Source organism: Gouania willdenowi, chromosome 17 (assembly GCF_900634775.1).
Source record: "Gouania willdenowi chromosome 17, fGouWil2.1, whole genome shotgun sequence".
In the NCBI taxonomy this organism is placed as follows: domain Eukaryota; kingdom Metazoa; phylum Chordata; class Actinopteri; order Blenniiformes; family Gobiesocidae; genus Gouania; species Gouania willdenowi.
The window spans coordinates 31,702,726-31,719,110 of NC_041060.1; the positions used below are offsets into that span (position 1 = coordinate 31,702,726).

A 16,385-nucleotide genomic window follows, 5' to 3' on the forward strand; every position below is an offset into this window, starting at 1 on the left:
ATCTCAACAATGTGCTGGTTTCAAATGTTTGGCACAAAAAAATTCATAAACACAGTTACTTATTTCTTTATCCGTTATTTTACTGTTACCACTCAATAACTTGACCAGTGCAGAAGGTCACTGACAAGTTCCTCTTCAAGCTGGGTGAAGACCATACGTCTGTCATGGTAAAACCTGTGAAAGGTCTTGGGATGGTCTTTGACTGGAGCCTGAAGGACAGAGACTGAATTGAGGCCAGATTTTAAGGGCTGCTTAAGAACTATGGGGAAGGTCTGGGGTTGGGCTCCCTGGAAGATTCAAAGTATGGGTCTATCACTATGGGATCCTCTCAAGAATGATCTCATCATTTTTGAAGTTCCCATGACAGTAGTGGAAGGCTTGGAGCTTAAAGGTGCAGTCCACGACTTTCAGATCCCTCTCTCCCCTCCCTCCCCTCCCTCCCCGCTGCTCTCTTGCCCTGCCTCCAAACTTTCCAAGTCCCTCCCTCAGAGGAGCTAACAAGCTAACGTTAGCCAGATAGCAACATCACAATAATATAACATGTTCTGTTAAAAGCATATTACTGCAGCGCTTCTCTCTCACAATGTGCACACACCTCAGCAACAGCAGCAACATCACAGTGTTACTTACAGCACTCAAACGGAGGCTACTGTGCGCACATGAACAACACATGCACCACAGAGTTCTAGTGTAACAATTACAGATAAAAGATCATGTAAATCAAGCAGCAGTAATTACCTTTCAAGCAGAAAAGTCACCAATTCCATCTTCTACTACTCCAGACCATACACTGTAAAAAAAAAAAAAAAAAAAGAGGGTGCTACAGCCCCAGGAAAGGGGTGGGGCCGGTGAGCAACAGCTGTCAGACAGCCCATCAAACACAATCCTGGTTCTGATTGGTTCTTTGTGCTCGGTCGCGGTGCATTCTGGCAATCTTCCAAAGGCAGCAGGAGCAGCAGGGGGCGGGGATCAATTAGTCTGTTTTTTTCACACAAACTACTAGTTTCATGTAAAGCTGTTCTTACATAGTGACAGCTTTAGCAAATATGACAAAAAGTCACTTTTATAAGAGGCTGCACCTTTAAAGAGTAAATAAATCATTGTGTATTCATAAAAAGCGCTTTTCATACATGGAGATGCAGCTCAAAGTGCTTTTACATAGTTTAAAATACACCCACCCCGTGATAACCCCACCCACCACCACACACAGACACACAAGTTAAAATAAGGACAATGGCACATGGCTGGGTACAGAGGGTCTAGGTATGGACACATCACAAGGAGCCGTCTGCACCAGGAGCAGGACACAGACCATGGCGTGGGCACAGGGCGCTGAGACAGAGCGCCCAGTCCAGCAAAAGTAGCAAAAGCCATTCACCAGCACTGAGGGCCACAACACAGAACCACTGCAGCCACAGTTCATCACAGCCCCCAGTGCAGAAGGCTCCCTCCATGGAAACAGTGGGATAGTAATCATAAACAACATAAAGATAACAATCCTAAAACTCTAAATACAACAAAAGATAACAATAAAAACATGAAAGATAACAATCCTAAAATGAATGAATATTTAGTTAAAAGCTCATTTGAAAAGGTGGGTCTTGAGCCTGTTCTTAAAAAAATGACCGTTCTCTGCAGCCCAAACCTACTATTTTCTGCTGAATACATATGTATGTATTTGGGTATTAAGTAGTGCATTTTATTGAAACGGATTCTTTAGATTCCCCTGCGTCATCAACTTTCACTGTTGGCCCCGCCCCTCCTATAAAAGTTGAGAGGAGGGAGGAGGGTTTCCTCCAATCACTGGCTTCAGTGAGCATTGATTGACAGCCTCACTGAGGAAGTCCACTGTGCTCCGTGTGAAACAGCAGCTGTCGCAGTGATGTTTTTGACTCTGTGCTTCTATAAAGAGCAGATTCTGCCATAATCAGAGGGTTCATCAAGCTATGTGTGTTTTTACAGACACACGTATGCTGAGTGTATTCCCATCTGTCTCTGCGTGTGCGTGGACATGTGTGTACGTCTTATAGCTATGTGTGTGAGATGGTGGGAGAGCAGGGCCCTTTTTCCCCTGAGTGGTGTCTGTAAGGCTGTGTGTGAACGTCACTTTGTGATTGTGTTTGCCTTTGGTTTTAGTGACAAATCTTATGAACTCGCTATGTGTGTGTATTACCGTCTGTCTCTGCGCACAGCGGTGTGGGCGTGTCTTTGTACTTACAGCAGTAACGCCCATAATCAAGGCTTTTTTTGAATTAGCTTCCTAGTGGCAGGTCAGGAGAAAGCAGGGGTTTAGTTAATCTTTAAGGTGAGCTGCTACCTGCAAAGATGGCTAGGTGTGCAGGTGTGGCAGTGCAGTAGGCAGAGTTGGACTCAGCAGTTCAACATTTTACCAGATGTGAAACTGTCATGGGGAAGGAGAGATGGAAAATGATGCAATTGGAGGTATGCGCCTCAGGGGAGAAAGGATGGGCTGCTAAGACCATAGCAGTGCGCCAACAGGGAGCCTGATTGAAATGGAAGGAGGCAATCAAGTGGATTACCACCTGGCAGGACATGTGGAAGTGACACCTCCAGGGGATCAAGTTCCTAATTCAGGGGGTCTACGATGTCCTCCCTAGCCCATCCAACCTGTGCACATGGTGCAAAGTTGACATACCTGCATGCCCACTGGGTTACAAATCAGACACACTTGAACACATCCATGTAGTTGCTCCCAGGCATTAGGAGAGGGGCGTTATCACTGAACACACGACCGGGTCCTCAAATCTATCATTGAGTCGATCAGCAAGGTGATCAACCGAAGCAGATAAACCCTCACCACACCCAGGAAAATCAAGTTTGTCAGGGAGAGACATAGGCCAATGTACGGACCCAAACATCATCCTGTTGGTTTGCGTGACTGGGTGATGGCAGTCAACCTAGAAAGGGCAGCTGAATGTTCCATATCACATCACCCAGGCCCTAATGAGACCAGACATTATCTTGATCTCTGAGGCCTCAAGACAACTTGTATTACTGGAAATAAGAGGAGCAAATAGAGGAGACACAAGAGAAGAAGAGGGGAAAACCAGTAGCTTGTGGGGGACTGCCATAGGAATAAGTGGAAGACCAGACATCAATCAATCAATCTTTTATTTGTATAGCGCCAAATCATAACCAATGGTATCTCAAGACACTTTACAGTAGAGCAGTCTTAAGGACGGACTCTTCATTTTATGGATACACACATATGCATATATACGTATATACACATACATATGTATCCCACACCCAACATGAATTCATCATGGTGGCAAGGAAAACCTTCTGTTAAGCAGCAGGAACCTTGTGTGGATCCCATTCCTATGATGAACAGCCATCCACGTTATGCTGTGTTGGGTGTGTGCAGAGGAAAGGGTGGAGACAGAGTTGTTGAGACTCTGTAACTCCACACTGAGGATCCCACGGACCTGCAAGACAAAAGCCAGAAGGAGTACAGGAGCAAACACACAAGGGAAGAAGCAGACATAGAGGGAGTGTTTGAGAGAGGAATGGGACCCTCTCCGGTCCCTCTCTAACCTAAATGACCTCTCTCTTAACGCCCTCTCCAACCTCTCTCCAACCGAGCATGCCAGACCCCCCCCCCGGCAGTCTATGCCTATTGCATCTTAATTATGAGCTATGAGCTGGTTCCTAACTAAAAGCTTTATCAAAGAGGAATGTTTTGAGCCTAACCTTAAAGGTAGAGAGGGTGTCTGCCCCCCGAACCGTGGTTGGTAGATGGTTCCAGAGAAGTGGGGCCTGATAACTGAAAGCTCTTCCTCCTATACTACTTTTAGAGACAAATGGAACAACGAGTAGTCCAGCATTTTGAGAGCGTAGTGTTCTGGGGGGATTGTATGGCACTACAAGCTCCTTGAGATAGACTGGTGCCTGTCCATTTAGGGCTTTATAAGTGAGAAGAAGAATCTTGAATTCTATTCTATATTTTATGGGAAGCCAATGCAGAGAGGCTAATACAGGAGTAATGTGATCTCTTCTCCTAGTTTTAGTCAGTACACGTGCTGCAGCATTTTGAACCAGCTGAAGTGTCTTAAGCGACTTGCTCGGGCAGCCTGCTAAAAGAGAATTACAATAATCCAGTCTAGAGGTAACAAAAGCATGGACTAGCTTTTCGGCGTCGCCCTGAGACAAGATAGATCTGATTTTAGCAATGTTACGGAGATGAAAGAAGGCAGTGAAAGTGAGCTGCAGGAGGTCTGCCAGCAACACTCTCAGCAAAGTCCATGTACCCCTGGGCATCAGAGGTCTGAGAAGAAGAGCCATCAATAACAACATTGAGGCAACAGAGAAGGTGTCTAGATGGCTGTGGCTGAAAAAGGGGGGGGCAGTGGGGTCAGTAGCAGTACAGTATGTCACTGTAACACTGACCGAGGCTTGATCAACCTTGGTCGGGTCAGCTGATGGAGGTTGTGTTTTGTAAGACTCAAAATCCCAGATTATACCAGGTACAAGACTGATGATGTGTCCAAGTCAGAGCATCAGAACATATAGTTATATTTCTATTACCATTATTATTATTTTTTGTCATTATACCATATTTTATATGTAATTTTGCTATTATTATAGTTGATGTTGTTGGCATTGAACTTTAATGGTGATGTCTAAAATGACGGACTCTCAATGGTTCCCTTGAATAAGCTTAATTGATAACACTGACGTCGTCCATCTGCGTTTACAGGACAGTGTCGGTCTACTTCCATGGGCCCTAATAAGTCTGGTATGCACTGGTGCTGGGATAGGCAGGGCTACAGCCACAGTGCCAAGACACCGTGGATGAAAACATCCTTGTCACCCACTACTTCCTACTCTAGGGTTTGGTATTGTGAACGTTCTTGATGGCTCTCCCCGAAACAGTCATTCAACCGTCTGGTTTGGAGTGAAGAGTTGAAGGTAATGCATGGGTCGAAGCGTGTTACAGAGACACTGAGAGTGTAAAACTCTGGTTAGGGTAAAATGCATGCTTATTCATATTCATGTGTACTTGGTTACAATAAACCAAACACTTTTATAACTAATTATGAACTCTGCGGTAATGGCGCAAACATTTTGCAGTACAATTGTTTCAATCACAACACAACCAGCTTATTGGCTTATCAGGTGGTACCCCGCCTTCTTTTTAGTCAACAAAGTGATAAAACAAGGGTGTCCAAATTCCCCTTCAATTTTTAAAACTGGTGTTGAAATGCTTTCAATTCACATTAAGAACATTGATCGTGCAAGCATACAAAACTAAATCATAGCAACTCAACTGGCAGATGACACAACGCTGTTCCATAAGAATAGTTACCAATTAAATCTGAACTTTTTCATTATTTTCTAAAAAAGTGAATTTCTTCATATGCTAATAAAAACAACCCTTCTAAATATTAAAATTAACATATAAAGTTCATGCAAAATGTGTTGTCATTATGTCTATTTATGAATTAAAAAAAAAAAAAAAAAAAACAGTAACAGTTTTTGTAAATAAAAGTGTGGGGAGAGAAAAAATAAAAAGGCCAGATGAGCAGTGCCCTCTACTGGCTGATAGTAGTCAGTGCTGTTAGTTAGAAATGATTAATTGAGAAATAATAGATCACATTGATAGGGGAATCATGTATTTCAGCAGACAAAGACAAAGAGAAGGAGGAAAAAAAAAGCGAGGTTGAGGCTTGAACTCAATTTCTGGCACAAGAAACGATGCTGTGTGTAACTGAGTTAAGACAACTCTGCAGTACATATGTTTGAAACTTCTTATTATTGGATATCTACAGCTGCAACGATTAGAAAATCAATCAAAGGGTCAAACATAATGAATACACAACTATTGGATGATGACCCTGAAAATAGGAGCCAGCGGGTCAGAAAATGGATGGATGGATATTTGATGATGGAACATTTCAAACTGCTGTCAAAAGTTTAGTTAAGACAAAAAAAAATCACAAATTGCACCTAGACAGTATGAAAATGTTGGTCATTTGTTTTTAACAATGATGAATTGGCTCCCCTGGTGTAAAAAAAAAAAACATGTTTAAAAAGGCAATTTTTGCATTGACTGCAATTGTTCACATATGAGTACATTTCAAAATGCTGAAAGAAAAAAAAAGCCAAATATTTTGATGCTCTGTGGGCTCAGTTTCATCAGAAATCTGTGCGTTGTTTGTGTTCAACAGTCTGAAGACGTGCTGTAGCAAGTTTGGTGTAAATTGTGTGATCAGATATATTTATATACACGTACATCTGAGTCAAAACCATATATGATAAAGGCTCACGACAGAGTGAAATATTTCATGAACTTTTGATGATTATGGTTTACAGATAATGACAACCAAAAAATCAGTGTCTCAGAAAATTTGAATATTACATAAGATCAATAAAAATAAATGACATTTTAAACAAAAATGGCTCTTGATGCTCTGACTCCAGCCTCAGTTCACTCCTTGTGAAGCTCTCCCAAGTTCTTGCCAATCCTCTTAAGGCTGTGCTCGTCCCTTTTGCTGGTGCATCTTTTCTTACCACACTTTTTCCTTCCACTCAACTTTCTATGAATATGCTTGGACACAGCACTGGGTGAACAACCAGTTTCTTTAGCAACGACCTTTTGTGGCTTCCCCTCCTAGTGGAGGGTGTCAATGACTGTCTTCCCCACCTACTGACCCAGACTGAGAGACCATTTAAAGGCTCAGGAAGCCTTTGCAGGTGTTTTGAGTAAACTAGCTGATTAGGGTGTGACACCATGACTTTCCAATACTGAACTTTTTCACAATATTCTAATTTTCTGAGACACTGTATTTTGGGTTTTCGTTATCTGTAAACCATAATCATCAACGTTTCAAGAAATAAAGGCTTGACATATTTCACTCTGTGTCATGAGCCGTTATGGGTTTAACTTTCTGAAATGAGTGACCAAAAATATTAAACTTTTTCATGATATTCTAATTTTTTTAATATATGTTTTAATTTTTACTAAAACAGAGTAATGGACTTCATAATTTGCAATAGGTTTAAATGTATTTCAGTATTTGGGCTACATTTTCATGAAAGTTGCAAATCTGTAGAACATATGGTTGATTTGTTGACCATTTTTGAAATGTAGAGGCTTGTTGTAGCGTCATCTTTAAGACGGTTAGCCTGTTTTTGCAGCTGTGGCAATCTGGCATAGGATTGGAATTTTTTGCAAAATTTGGTGATTGTTCGCACATGGGAAGTATGATTTCCTTGGAAAAAAGAAGAAGAAGAAAAAACATGGTAACAATAGGTTGAGAGCAGCATATGCTGCCTGGCCCTGAATAAAACACACAGCATTTCTTTGCTGAGAGTACAGTTACAATTACACCATATTTCAAATTTAGCAAATGTTTTTCACAATTGTTTTGAAGTATCCAAAATAATTTTCAAATAACTTTTCTTGACTTGACTGTAGACCATTGTTTCTCAACTGTGGGTACGTGTACCCCTAGGGGTACGCGATGGCACTACTTGAGAGAGAAAGTGGAAAATTAACAAAGAAAGTGTCAGATGACCAGAAATGATAAAAACTATAGAAATAAATCTACTCAGAAGCCACTAAATCAGTGTTTTTCAACCTTGGGATCGAGACCCCATGTGGGGTTTAAATGGATGAATAGATTTTTGAAATGTTAATTATGTTTGTTTGTTTGTTTCATCTAAAAAACACATCTTAAACAACTATTTCTGTATTTTCATTTTGTGAAATATGAATCTAGTTAAACTAAAATGCAGTAAAAAGAAGAAAAAAAAAACTGTCACGGCAAATTTGTGGTTGACCTCCTTTGGAGACATGATTTATTGCTCTGGTTGAATGATGGAGTCCAGGCGAGGCATTGATGATTTTATAAAAAAGGTTTATTATAAAACTAAATAAAAAAGGAGTAAAAAAGAAGCTTCCATCCTGAAAGAATGAAAGGCAAAAGGCTCGTGGCAGAGCAAAAAGGCAAGACCCACTCTAACTAACAGTTTCACAGCTTAAGCTTTTATACAGATAACAGAAAAAGTTCCACCCTGAGGTGAGGAGAAGGAGGGAGTCAGATGCCCAACAGTGGAAACGTTTGAGGATGATGAAGACGTGTATATTATGAGGAAGATTGGGCGCCACTCTTATCTATCCTTGATAGTGTGTGTGTTCGTGTGTATGGCCTTCAGCAGAGACTCTGTGTTGCACTGAGTACAATACGATCTGTACTGTTTAATCTAACATGACTCAGCTGTTCAAAAGTGCGAAGAGTAATGGAGTCATCATGTATTAAAACATGACAAATTGTACACATGAACACACATTTGACGATATGATGAATATAAAAATTGCCATAACAAAACCTAGTTCTAGAAAGAAAAAAAATGTCTTTGGGGTCGCCAGAACTTCTTGATATGAAAATGGGGTCACGATCCAAAAAGGCTGGGAATGACTGCATTGAATATCTTCTTTTCACTGATTTACACAATGACATAATTTAAAATGTGCTATGACTCATTCATTCCATCATTATGTTCTAAAGTTGTGTTTAAATAGTTTTCTAGGCAAAATGTCACAGTTGGACTAATGGGGTACACCGATTCAGAAATAAGTAAATAAAATAAATAAAAAAATAGTGTTCCCCATTGTAGACAGACAGGACAAATGGAGACACTGACAAACGTAGCAATGTTTTTAATTCAATGTTACGTTTGCATTTACAGGCATGTGAGAACCAAAAAGAGGCCATTCCAGTCCATGCAGGACACAGCAGTACCACAATGTAACATAGGCAGCCAAAAATGCTGATTTCACCACCTCCAGGACAATAGATTAAAAATTAAAATTACTGTTACATTGGGACCATTCTGGAGAAAACAAGCTGGCATCTCAATGTAAGTAATGACAAAAGTTTCCTGTCCCTAATATTATATTTAAAGATGGTCATCTTTACCCCCACAAAGCCCATAATCTGTCCAAGTGTAGCATAAATAATAAAATTCATAACTGATGAGCAACCAATGTGTTTCATTCTTAAAATTCCAGACGAGGGCCCAGTAATCTTTTAAATCCTGCTGCGTTGTGATCTGATTATCAGTCAGATCAGAAGTTTATCTGTATATGTAAAAATTAATGTTCTGATGCGTATCAGCCGACGTTTCCTTCATATTTCTAATAATAACCACCACTAAGCATTATGATGAAAAAGAAACATTAGTACAAAGTGCTTTGCATGAGAAATGTAGCAATTAAAAAAAGCCCAAAGCTTGTACTCAGTGTAACGTTTTATTCTGAAATAAAGATTACAATCGTATGTGGGGTGAATGGTCCACCTCTTCTTGTGTTTCTTGTCGAGTTGTTGCTGAAACAAAGACAGTCTGACTTTTTATTTAGAATTTTCACAGAAAAACATCAGTAGAAGAGGTGAAGATGCCATCGACGATTTGAGAGTTATATAGAAATATGGAAAAGTTAGTACGAGGATGTAGCCACCGTTAGCTTCTCAGTGACTTCATCCTGGTGACACATTTATGCTTTTATACACATTCTTCAGCTTGTAGTTTAGTGAACTGACCAGGAGTGTATGTTTCAGCAGCTGTGCTTTCTTCTCCAACAGGAGGAGGAAATACAACCCTAATTTATTATTAGGGAAAGTAACACTAAAATCATTGTGGCGAAATGTGACTGACTTTATTTTCTCTTCAGTTGCATAACTCAAACTAAACAGTAAACAGGTGAAAAACAACACATCATCTTTAATTAGGTTGATTTACTTTGGAAAAATGAAATAGCATCCATAAGGTAGCATCACTGAGCCTTGTGTACATGCAAGCATAAAATATTAACATACCACAGATGTTATATATATAATATATATAAAACTTAGAGGTCTGAATTGAATGTGATTCTCCATGTGGCTGTTGGCATATCATTAGTTTTTAATTCAGCCTATTCTGAAACATTAATGCTTATATTTACACAAAGAAAAAAAAATATTAAGCTGTCTATATCAAAATATAAAACGCTCACACAATAATATAACATGAAATAATTATTAGCACCAGTGTATCAGATAAAAGTTTTGCTACGCAAAATGTACAAACTTGCATAGTGTTGGACTTGCTGGGAAAAACATGTCAGTGGGACAGAAATGACAAGACGTAATAATTGCAGCAACAAACACACGTTAAACATAAGTGTATGAAATAGTTTGACACCAGTTAGAAATGACTGTTGGTTTAAAGGCATGCACAGAGAAGCACAATTTACTGCACTGGCTATTGTCACATGATGGCACCAATAGATAAAGGTGTTTCACGTCCATGGACATACGTACACGACACACAATGGCTTCTCATGACCTCTGAACTGTGGCATCTGGAACAGGACGGAACAAGAGAACTAGTTTTCTGTGCAGGTCACTTACGTGTTTGCAGCAAAAGGTCCTCGTCTTATTTCACCGTATAACTTATAATAAAGGCGTAATATTTAGGTTTGGGTTATAGCCTTACAATAGATCGTGTGTGTGTGTGTGTGTGTGTGTGTGGTACTTTGAAATGGACAAAATGTTCTCTCCTCGTTCAGAACAATTGGAATTTTAAGAATAAAATTTGGGAATAATTGAAAAACCTTCTGGAAATAACTCGTGCACGCAAGTTGGCAAATCTAATGTGGTCATCCAAGGCCCATTTAGTGTCTTTAAAAGTGGACAGTAAATCTAATTTAGAACTAAAGCTGAAAGAGATTAGTCATGAACAACATAATAAACAAGACCTTTACCATTACATAATACTTTGGAGCAGGAGACCTACCAACATGTGCTCACAATTACTAATGGCTGGAAGTAGAATGCGTTTGAACACATCTTGCACATTAAAGTAGAAATACTGTCTTGCACTGACAAATTCACATCTTGGACAAAAAAACAAAAAAAAGTAAACTGTGTTTGTGTCTGTGTGAGTGTTTTCAAAGATTTCTTCATTTTCATACTGTAAAAAAAAAAAAAAAAAGCTGCAATTTCCACCATGCATCTCTCTTCTGTTTTGACTCTTCTCAGGTTTGAAACCATGTTTACATTGATGTGACAGTGCAAAGCAAAAGGAGGTTACCGTAGCAACACAGGAGAAGAATTGGTGTTGCTTTACACCACAAAAACACAAAAAAATTCAAAGTGAAATGATTATTAGAAAAAAAAACAAAATACTTTCCAGATGTTGGTTGCATCAGGTTTGAAGATTTAGGGAAACAATAAGGAGTAATGAGACGTCTTATGACGTTTTTGAAAAAACAACAAGAAAAACAACAGTTTGACTGATGGGAAAAAGGAGAGAAGCTTGGCACTTACTGTAGCTAGCTACTGTAAATTAATAGATGGTAGTACAAATATCAAAGATGAAACTCCCTCCTATAGACCAGACGGCTGCAGTCACATGGGTTCGTGGTTTTGGTTTTCGCTGCACGGCTTATTAACACCGCTGAGTTCATTCATCCATTCCCTCCTTTACTACGTCTATTAAAAACATCCAAACTTAACAAAAACAGCTGCTTTGTTGTTGTGTGGGTGTCATCAAATATTGGCTTCTAATGTGAAAATAAAATCAACAAGTGTGGAAAAAGAAATTTAAAAGTTTTGGTAAAATGTGGCTTGTTTGCCGAGTGTTAGATGTGTGATAGGAGAAGAGGTTCAAGGCTGAGATGGGGAAGGACAAAAAAAACAGGAGTGGGTTAAGGCGTCTCCAGAGATGCTGTGTTGAAGCAGCCATCAGGTAATGTATTCTTTATGTCATTGAGGTTTGCAATGTCAGCGCGGATCTCATTGATCTGCCGATCATAGTCTCTGATCATCTCCTCCTGGGTCTGTGCCACGTCGTTCAGCTCTGCCAACTTCTTGTCCAGTTCACTATCAGCCATTTTTCCCTTGGCCCGCTTCAATGACTCATCGATCTGGTTAAGTTTGCTCAGGTCCACCTTGTCAATGTTACCTGTAGACATAATCAGAGTTGGTTGACTGGACCTGTGCTACATACTGTAAGCTTAAAAGCTTTAAATCCTCACCCACAACCATTAGATCTATCCAGAGTTTCTGAGAAACGTCTCGATGTCCCGCCCTCAACAGCCTCACTACCTCTCCCAATCTACCAGAAGCCACGCCTCTACCTTTCAACACGCGAATCGTGGAACATAACAAGGTTGCATCGGGTCACATTGATGTATGTCTATGGGTCAGGTAAGAACCAAAATCATATTTAACTGTTTGCTGTTGTGACGTGCGGCTTGGTTTCCGTGCACAGTTCTGCATTCAATTTGATTGACAGGAAGTCGCAGCCTATTGGCTGAGCGCAATCATTTACATTGGTATAGGGGTCGATAGGACGAAGGAGGGACTTATATACATTAATATATATGAATGACCACTAACAGTAGACCATAGTAAGAGACGAGTTAGGGATTTTTTCACATTTCAAAATGATGAAACATAAACATAGATTTCTCAGAAACTCTGGATATCAGCTTTAAAGTCTAATCCCCCTTTTTAGATATTACACTCCATACACTGCCACTTTAATCTAAAACCCACTTTTCTTACCCAGCTGATCCATCAGAGATGTAATGATCTTCAGGACTGTCTTCACTGTGCTCTTTGCCCTGCGAGCGTTGTCCTCGGCCTCCTTGGCGTTGTCTGAGGCCTACAGGACAACATGAGTTAAACCATGACTTAAAACGTTGTTTAGCTTTAACCCACACAAGGCAACTGGCCTGCATAGGCGGAGTTTAAGGTTCTTGTCAACCACAATGTGTGTAACCTATACAACTAGAAATGTTGCTGAAGAAAATGCAGGTGATGGCCCACGTAAGCATATTCAGGAGATCCATCCATCTATTTTGTGACCCGCTCGCTCAAAACAAACATTATTTTAGCACAAGTCAGCATTGGCATTACCTAGTTTTAACATTAGCATAAATTAGCATTCACATATGTTAGCATTAGCATAAAAAACTCTCCTCCTAACCTTCAAGGCCCTCCGTACCTCACTGAACCCCTCCACATAAACACACCCAATCAGACCCTCATCCCTCCTGCCTGCATGACCACCATGGGGTCCAGAGCCTAAGGCCGCTCTGCCCCCCACCTCTGGAACTCCCTCCCACCTGACATCCAAAACATTGACTCTCTGACCATCTTCAAATCACATCTAAAAACCCACCTATTCAAATAAGCTACTTACTACTTTCACTGTAAATACATTTTTTATGTAAAACTGTTAATTTCCTCTTTTTAAGTCTCTAATTTTCATGTTTTATATTGTTTGTTTTTGACTGTGGTGTCCTTGGGTTTTTTGAAAGGCGCCCATAAATAAAATGTATTATTTTTATTAGCATTAGCATAAATTAGCATTAATATTAACCTAGCTTTAACATAAATCTAACAATAACATTAGCACAAGTTAGCATTAACATTACCATAAGTTAGCATTAGCATTAACAATAACCTAACGTTAGCATTAGCCTAGAAATAGCATTAATCTAGTTTTAGCATTAGTTTAACGGTAACATTAGCCTAACAATGGCATTAGCCTAGCATTAGCATTAATCTAGCATTAGCACTAACCTAGCATTAGCTGAACATTAGTAAAAAAGGTTGAAATGGGTTGAAGGTGTTAGCTGAAAATGGTAAAGATTGAATGATTGAAATCAGTTGAAAAATGGCTGAACAGCTGAAGTTTTAATTTCAAGGTTTAAAATGTTGAAAATGAAAAGTTAAAAAGTTAAATAGTTAAAAAGTTGAAAAGTTTGAAAAAAGCTAATAAATAGCAGAATGTCCAGAAATTATTTGAAAAACCCTAACCTTTGAAAAATGCGTAGTGAGGATGCAGGAGCAATAATTATTAGTGACATAACTGATAATGTTGAAAAATACAAAAAATGCATTGTTGAATGTTGTAAATTCATGATAAAATCAGGATGGCGGCTGCTTCCCGCTTCATTTTTGCTGCAGTCCCATATATAAACTGCTGGGCGCAGTGTCGCTTCACCATTTACATTGTGAAGAAGAATTGTGCAACACAAGAAGAACCAACCTAAAAATATGAAGACGATGGTCACATGACTCAAGCGCCCCCAAAAAAAATTGTATTTTTAAAAAAAAACAAGTGCATTCACACACACATTTATTTTTCCTACAGTCACTGTGTTTTATGACATTTAAAATATTTGTATATTATGTACATTATATTAAGATTTATATTTTTTCAAATTCATTTTGGAAAACTGTAATGAAAACTTTTGAACCCCCAACCCCCCCCCGCCCTTAAAATCTGCGTATGCTGGCCAGGACAACATCCCAGTCAGAGAGCAATGCAGACGAGATCTTAAGATGGTTATCAAATGTATACAATATTTTTCTCTTGTAGAATTGTTTTGCGCTTAATTAAAGTTTTTTAGACCCCGCCCCTCCCCACCCAGTATCGGTAACACCTCATAGAAACTGCATCTAATGCTACATTTTCAGACCTAACTTGCTATACGCATTGCTATAGGTTTGTCAAACTTGAGCCCACCTATACATAGGAAAGTTTGGACTAGGTTAGATTAGGTTGGTCTTTTCTGAACAACTGACACTGGTTGTTTATTATAGCCTGTAGTTTAGTAATACTGAGGCTAAAATGAAGCGTCGATCAAACCAGTAAAGCCGTGAGACCATTTGATCTGAATTTGAATATTTACAATGACACGGTCAGCCTCACTGAGTTAAAAACGTAAGAAAAAATTTGTGTGGAGCTGCTTTTATCTTGTGAATAAGACATTACATTTTAACTGTGTTTTGGACTAAATGCTGGGATTCATTGTATTTTTACATGTCTTAGGAATATTTTGAAACCACTTTTGATGGATTATATGTATTCAGTGAGACTTGGTATTGCTTTAAAGGCGAGCAGTAGGCCTGGTTTTTTTATGCCACCATTTTTTTTCCAAGTTTGACAAAATAATTGACTGTTTGCTGTGATGGTTGAGTATTACAGTGGTTTATATGGTTAAAACGTGAGATTCAAAGTTTCAAACGCTACATGACACTTGTGATATGCTGCTGTGTTTGAGAAGCATTTAATCCCTTAAGATCTTCAATGAGTGGGAAAATGAATGGGTTAAAGGTTGAACAACAGTGGAGATAAAGGGGAGCACTCCTTACCATTCCAGCCATCATCATATCTTGATCAGCTTCTGCCTTCTTTTTGGCCAACTCTTGTTCAGCAGCACTAAGCTGGTCCATCATCTCACTGACTTCATTGTCAAGCTTGTTGGCGTCCTCGAGAGCTTTGTCTGCATCCGCTTTGGTCTTACTGGAACCCTGCAAAGATGTAAGGTTCTCTGCAATGAGCGGGATTAAGACAGGAACTTGTAGAAGGTCAGCAGCTGACTGGGCTGCCCTACCTTCTGCACATTGCTGGCAATCCTTTCTGCCTCCTCTGCCTTTTGTTTGGCTTCGCGAGCATCAGCTGCTGCATTGCCGAGGGCCGACTCCGCCTGCTTGGTCTTCTCTTTTGCAGCCGCGATGGTAGCAGTGATGGCAGGTATCTTATTCAAGGCCTCCTCAGCTGCAGTTTTGTTGTCATTGACCCTTCGGTCAAAGTCTGCAGGAAAATATGTGAGAACCTCTGATGTAAGCAGCTCCAAAGCTCAGAAGTATTTGTTTTTAAATGATAATACACTTTGAACGTGTCATAACTGAATTGCTTTTTACATTTGAGTACAAGAACACGTCATAGTAATCTTAGAAATTATGCGGACGCATCTGCTGCATGACAGTTCCGCAGGATCAAAAAATGTCCCCATTCGCTTCATATACACCGCCCACCAGCGACACATCCAACTCGGTGAGTTTCACTGCCTGCTGAAACGAGAAGCACATCTATCCATTGACTTTTTGTGTGATCTGGACGTACGGACATTTCGTGACATATCCGGTGTGAACGCAGCATTACTGATGCACCGGCCACTGAAAAATTTTGGTCGAAAATGGCCCAAAAGTGCATTTTCGGTTTTCACTTGAAATACTTTTCCCACCGGAAAAAGAAATGGTCCTCCCTGCAATCAAAGCACATGTCTCTCTGTGTGCGTCTCCAAGAACATGCTTGGATAATAAATCAAGCTAAGAAGTTGATTTTCATCAATAACTTCAATGCACTTTGTGTTTTAATGAGAGAATATATTTAATTTGACTCTCTTTCAGCAGCTCAGTCAATTATAGCCCTGTACAATATTATTTCATGTATGAGTGGGGCCATGTTAGATATTTAATTTTTTTATTTTATACTTTGCATTGTTGGAATGTCAGTTTTTTAAATTAATTTAGTCTTTGAAGCATTAATATGAATTTATACAATTGCAATGTCTT

At 39.6% G+C, this 16,385-nt stretch overlaps 1 protein-coding gene across 1 annotated transcript in view; it reads right to left on the bottom strand.

The window, feature by feature from the left end:
* Positions 1–9,263: 9,263 nt before the first annotated feature.
* Positions 9,264–16,385, bottom strand: part of lamc1 (laminin, gamma 1) — a 103,328-nt gene continuing 96,206 nt past the window's right edge. Inside the window, exons 25-28 of the mRNA XM_028472410.1 lie at positions 15,422–15,621; positions 15,180–15,338; positions 12,579–12,678; positions 9,264–11,973 (exon numbers count right to left, since the gene is read on the bottom strand). Coding sequence (XP_028328211.1) covers positions 11,717–11,973; positions 12,579–12,678; positions 15,180–15,338; positions 15,422–15,621 — 716 coding nt within the window. The 3' untranslated portion in view covers positions 9,264–11,716. The remainder of the gene's footprint in view (positions 11,974–12,578; positions 12,679–15,179; positions 15,339–15,421; positions 15,622–16,385) is intronic.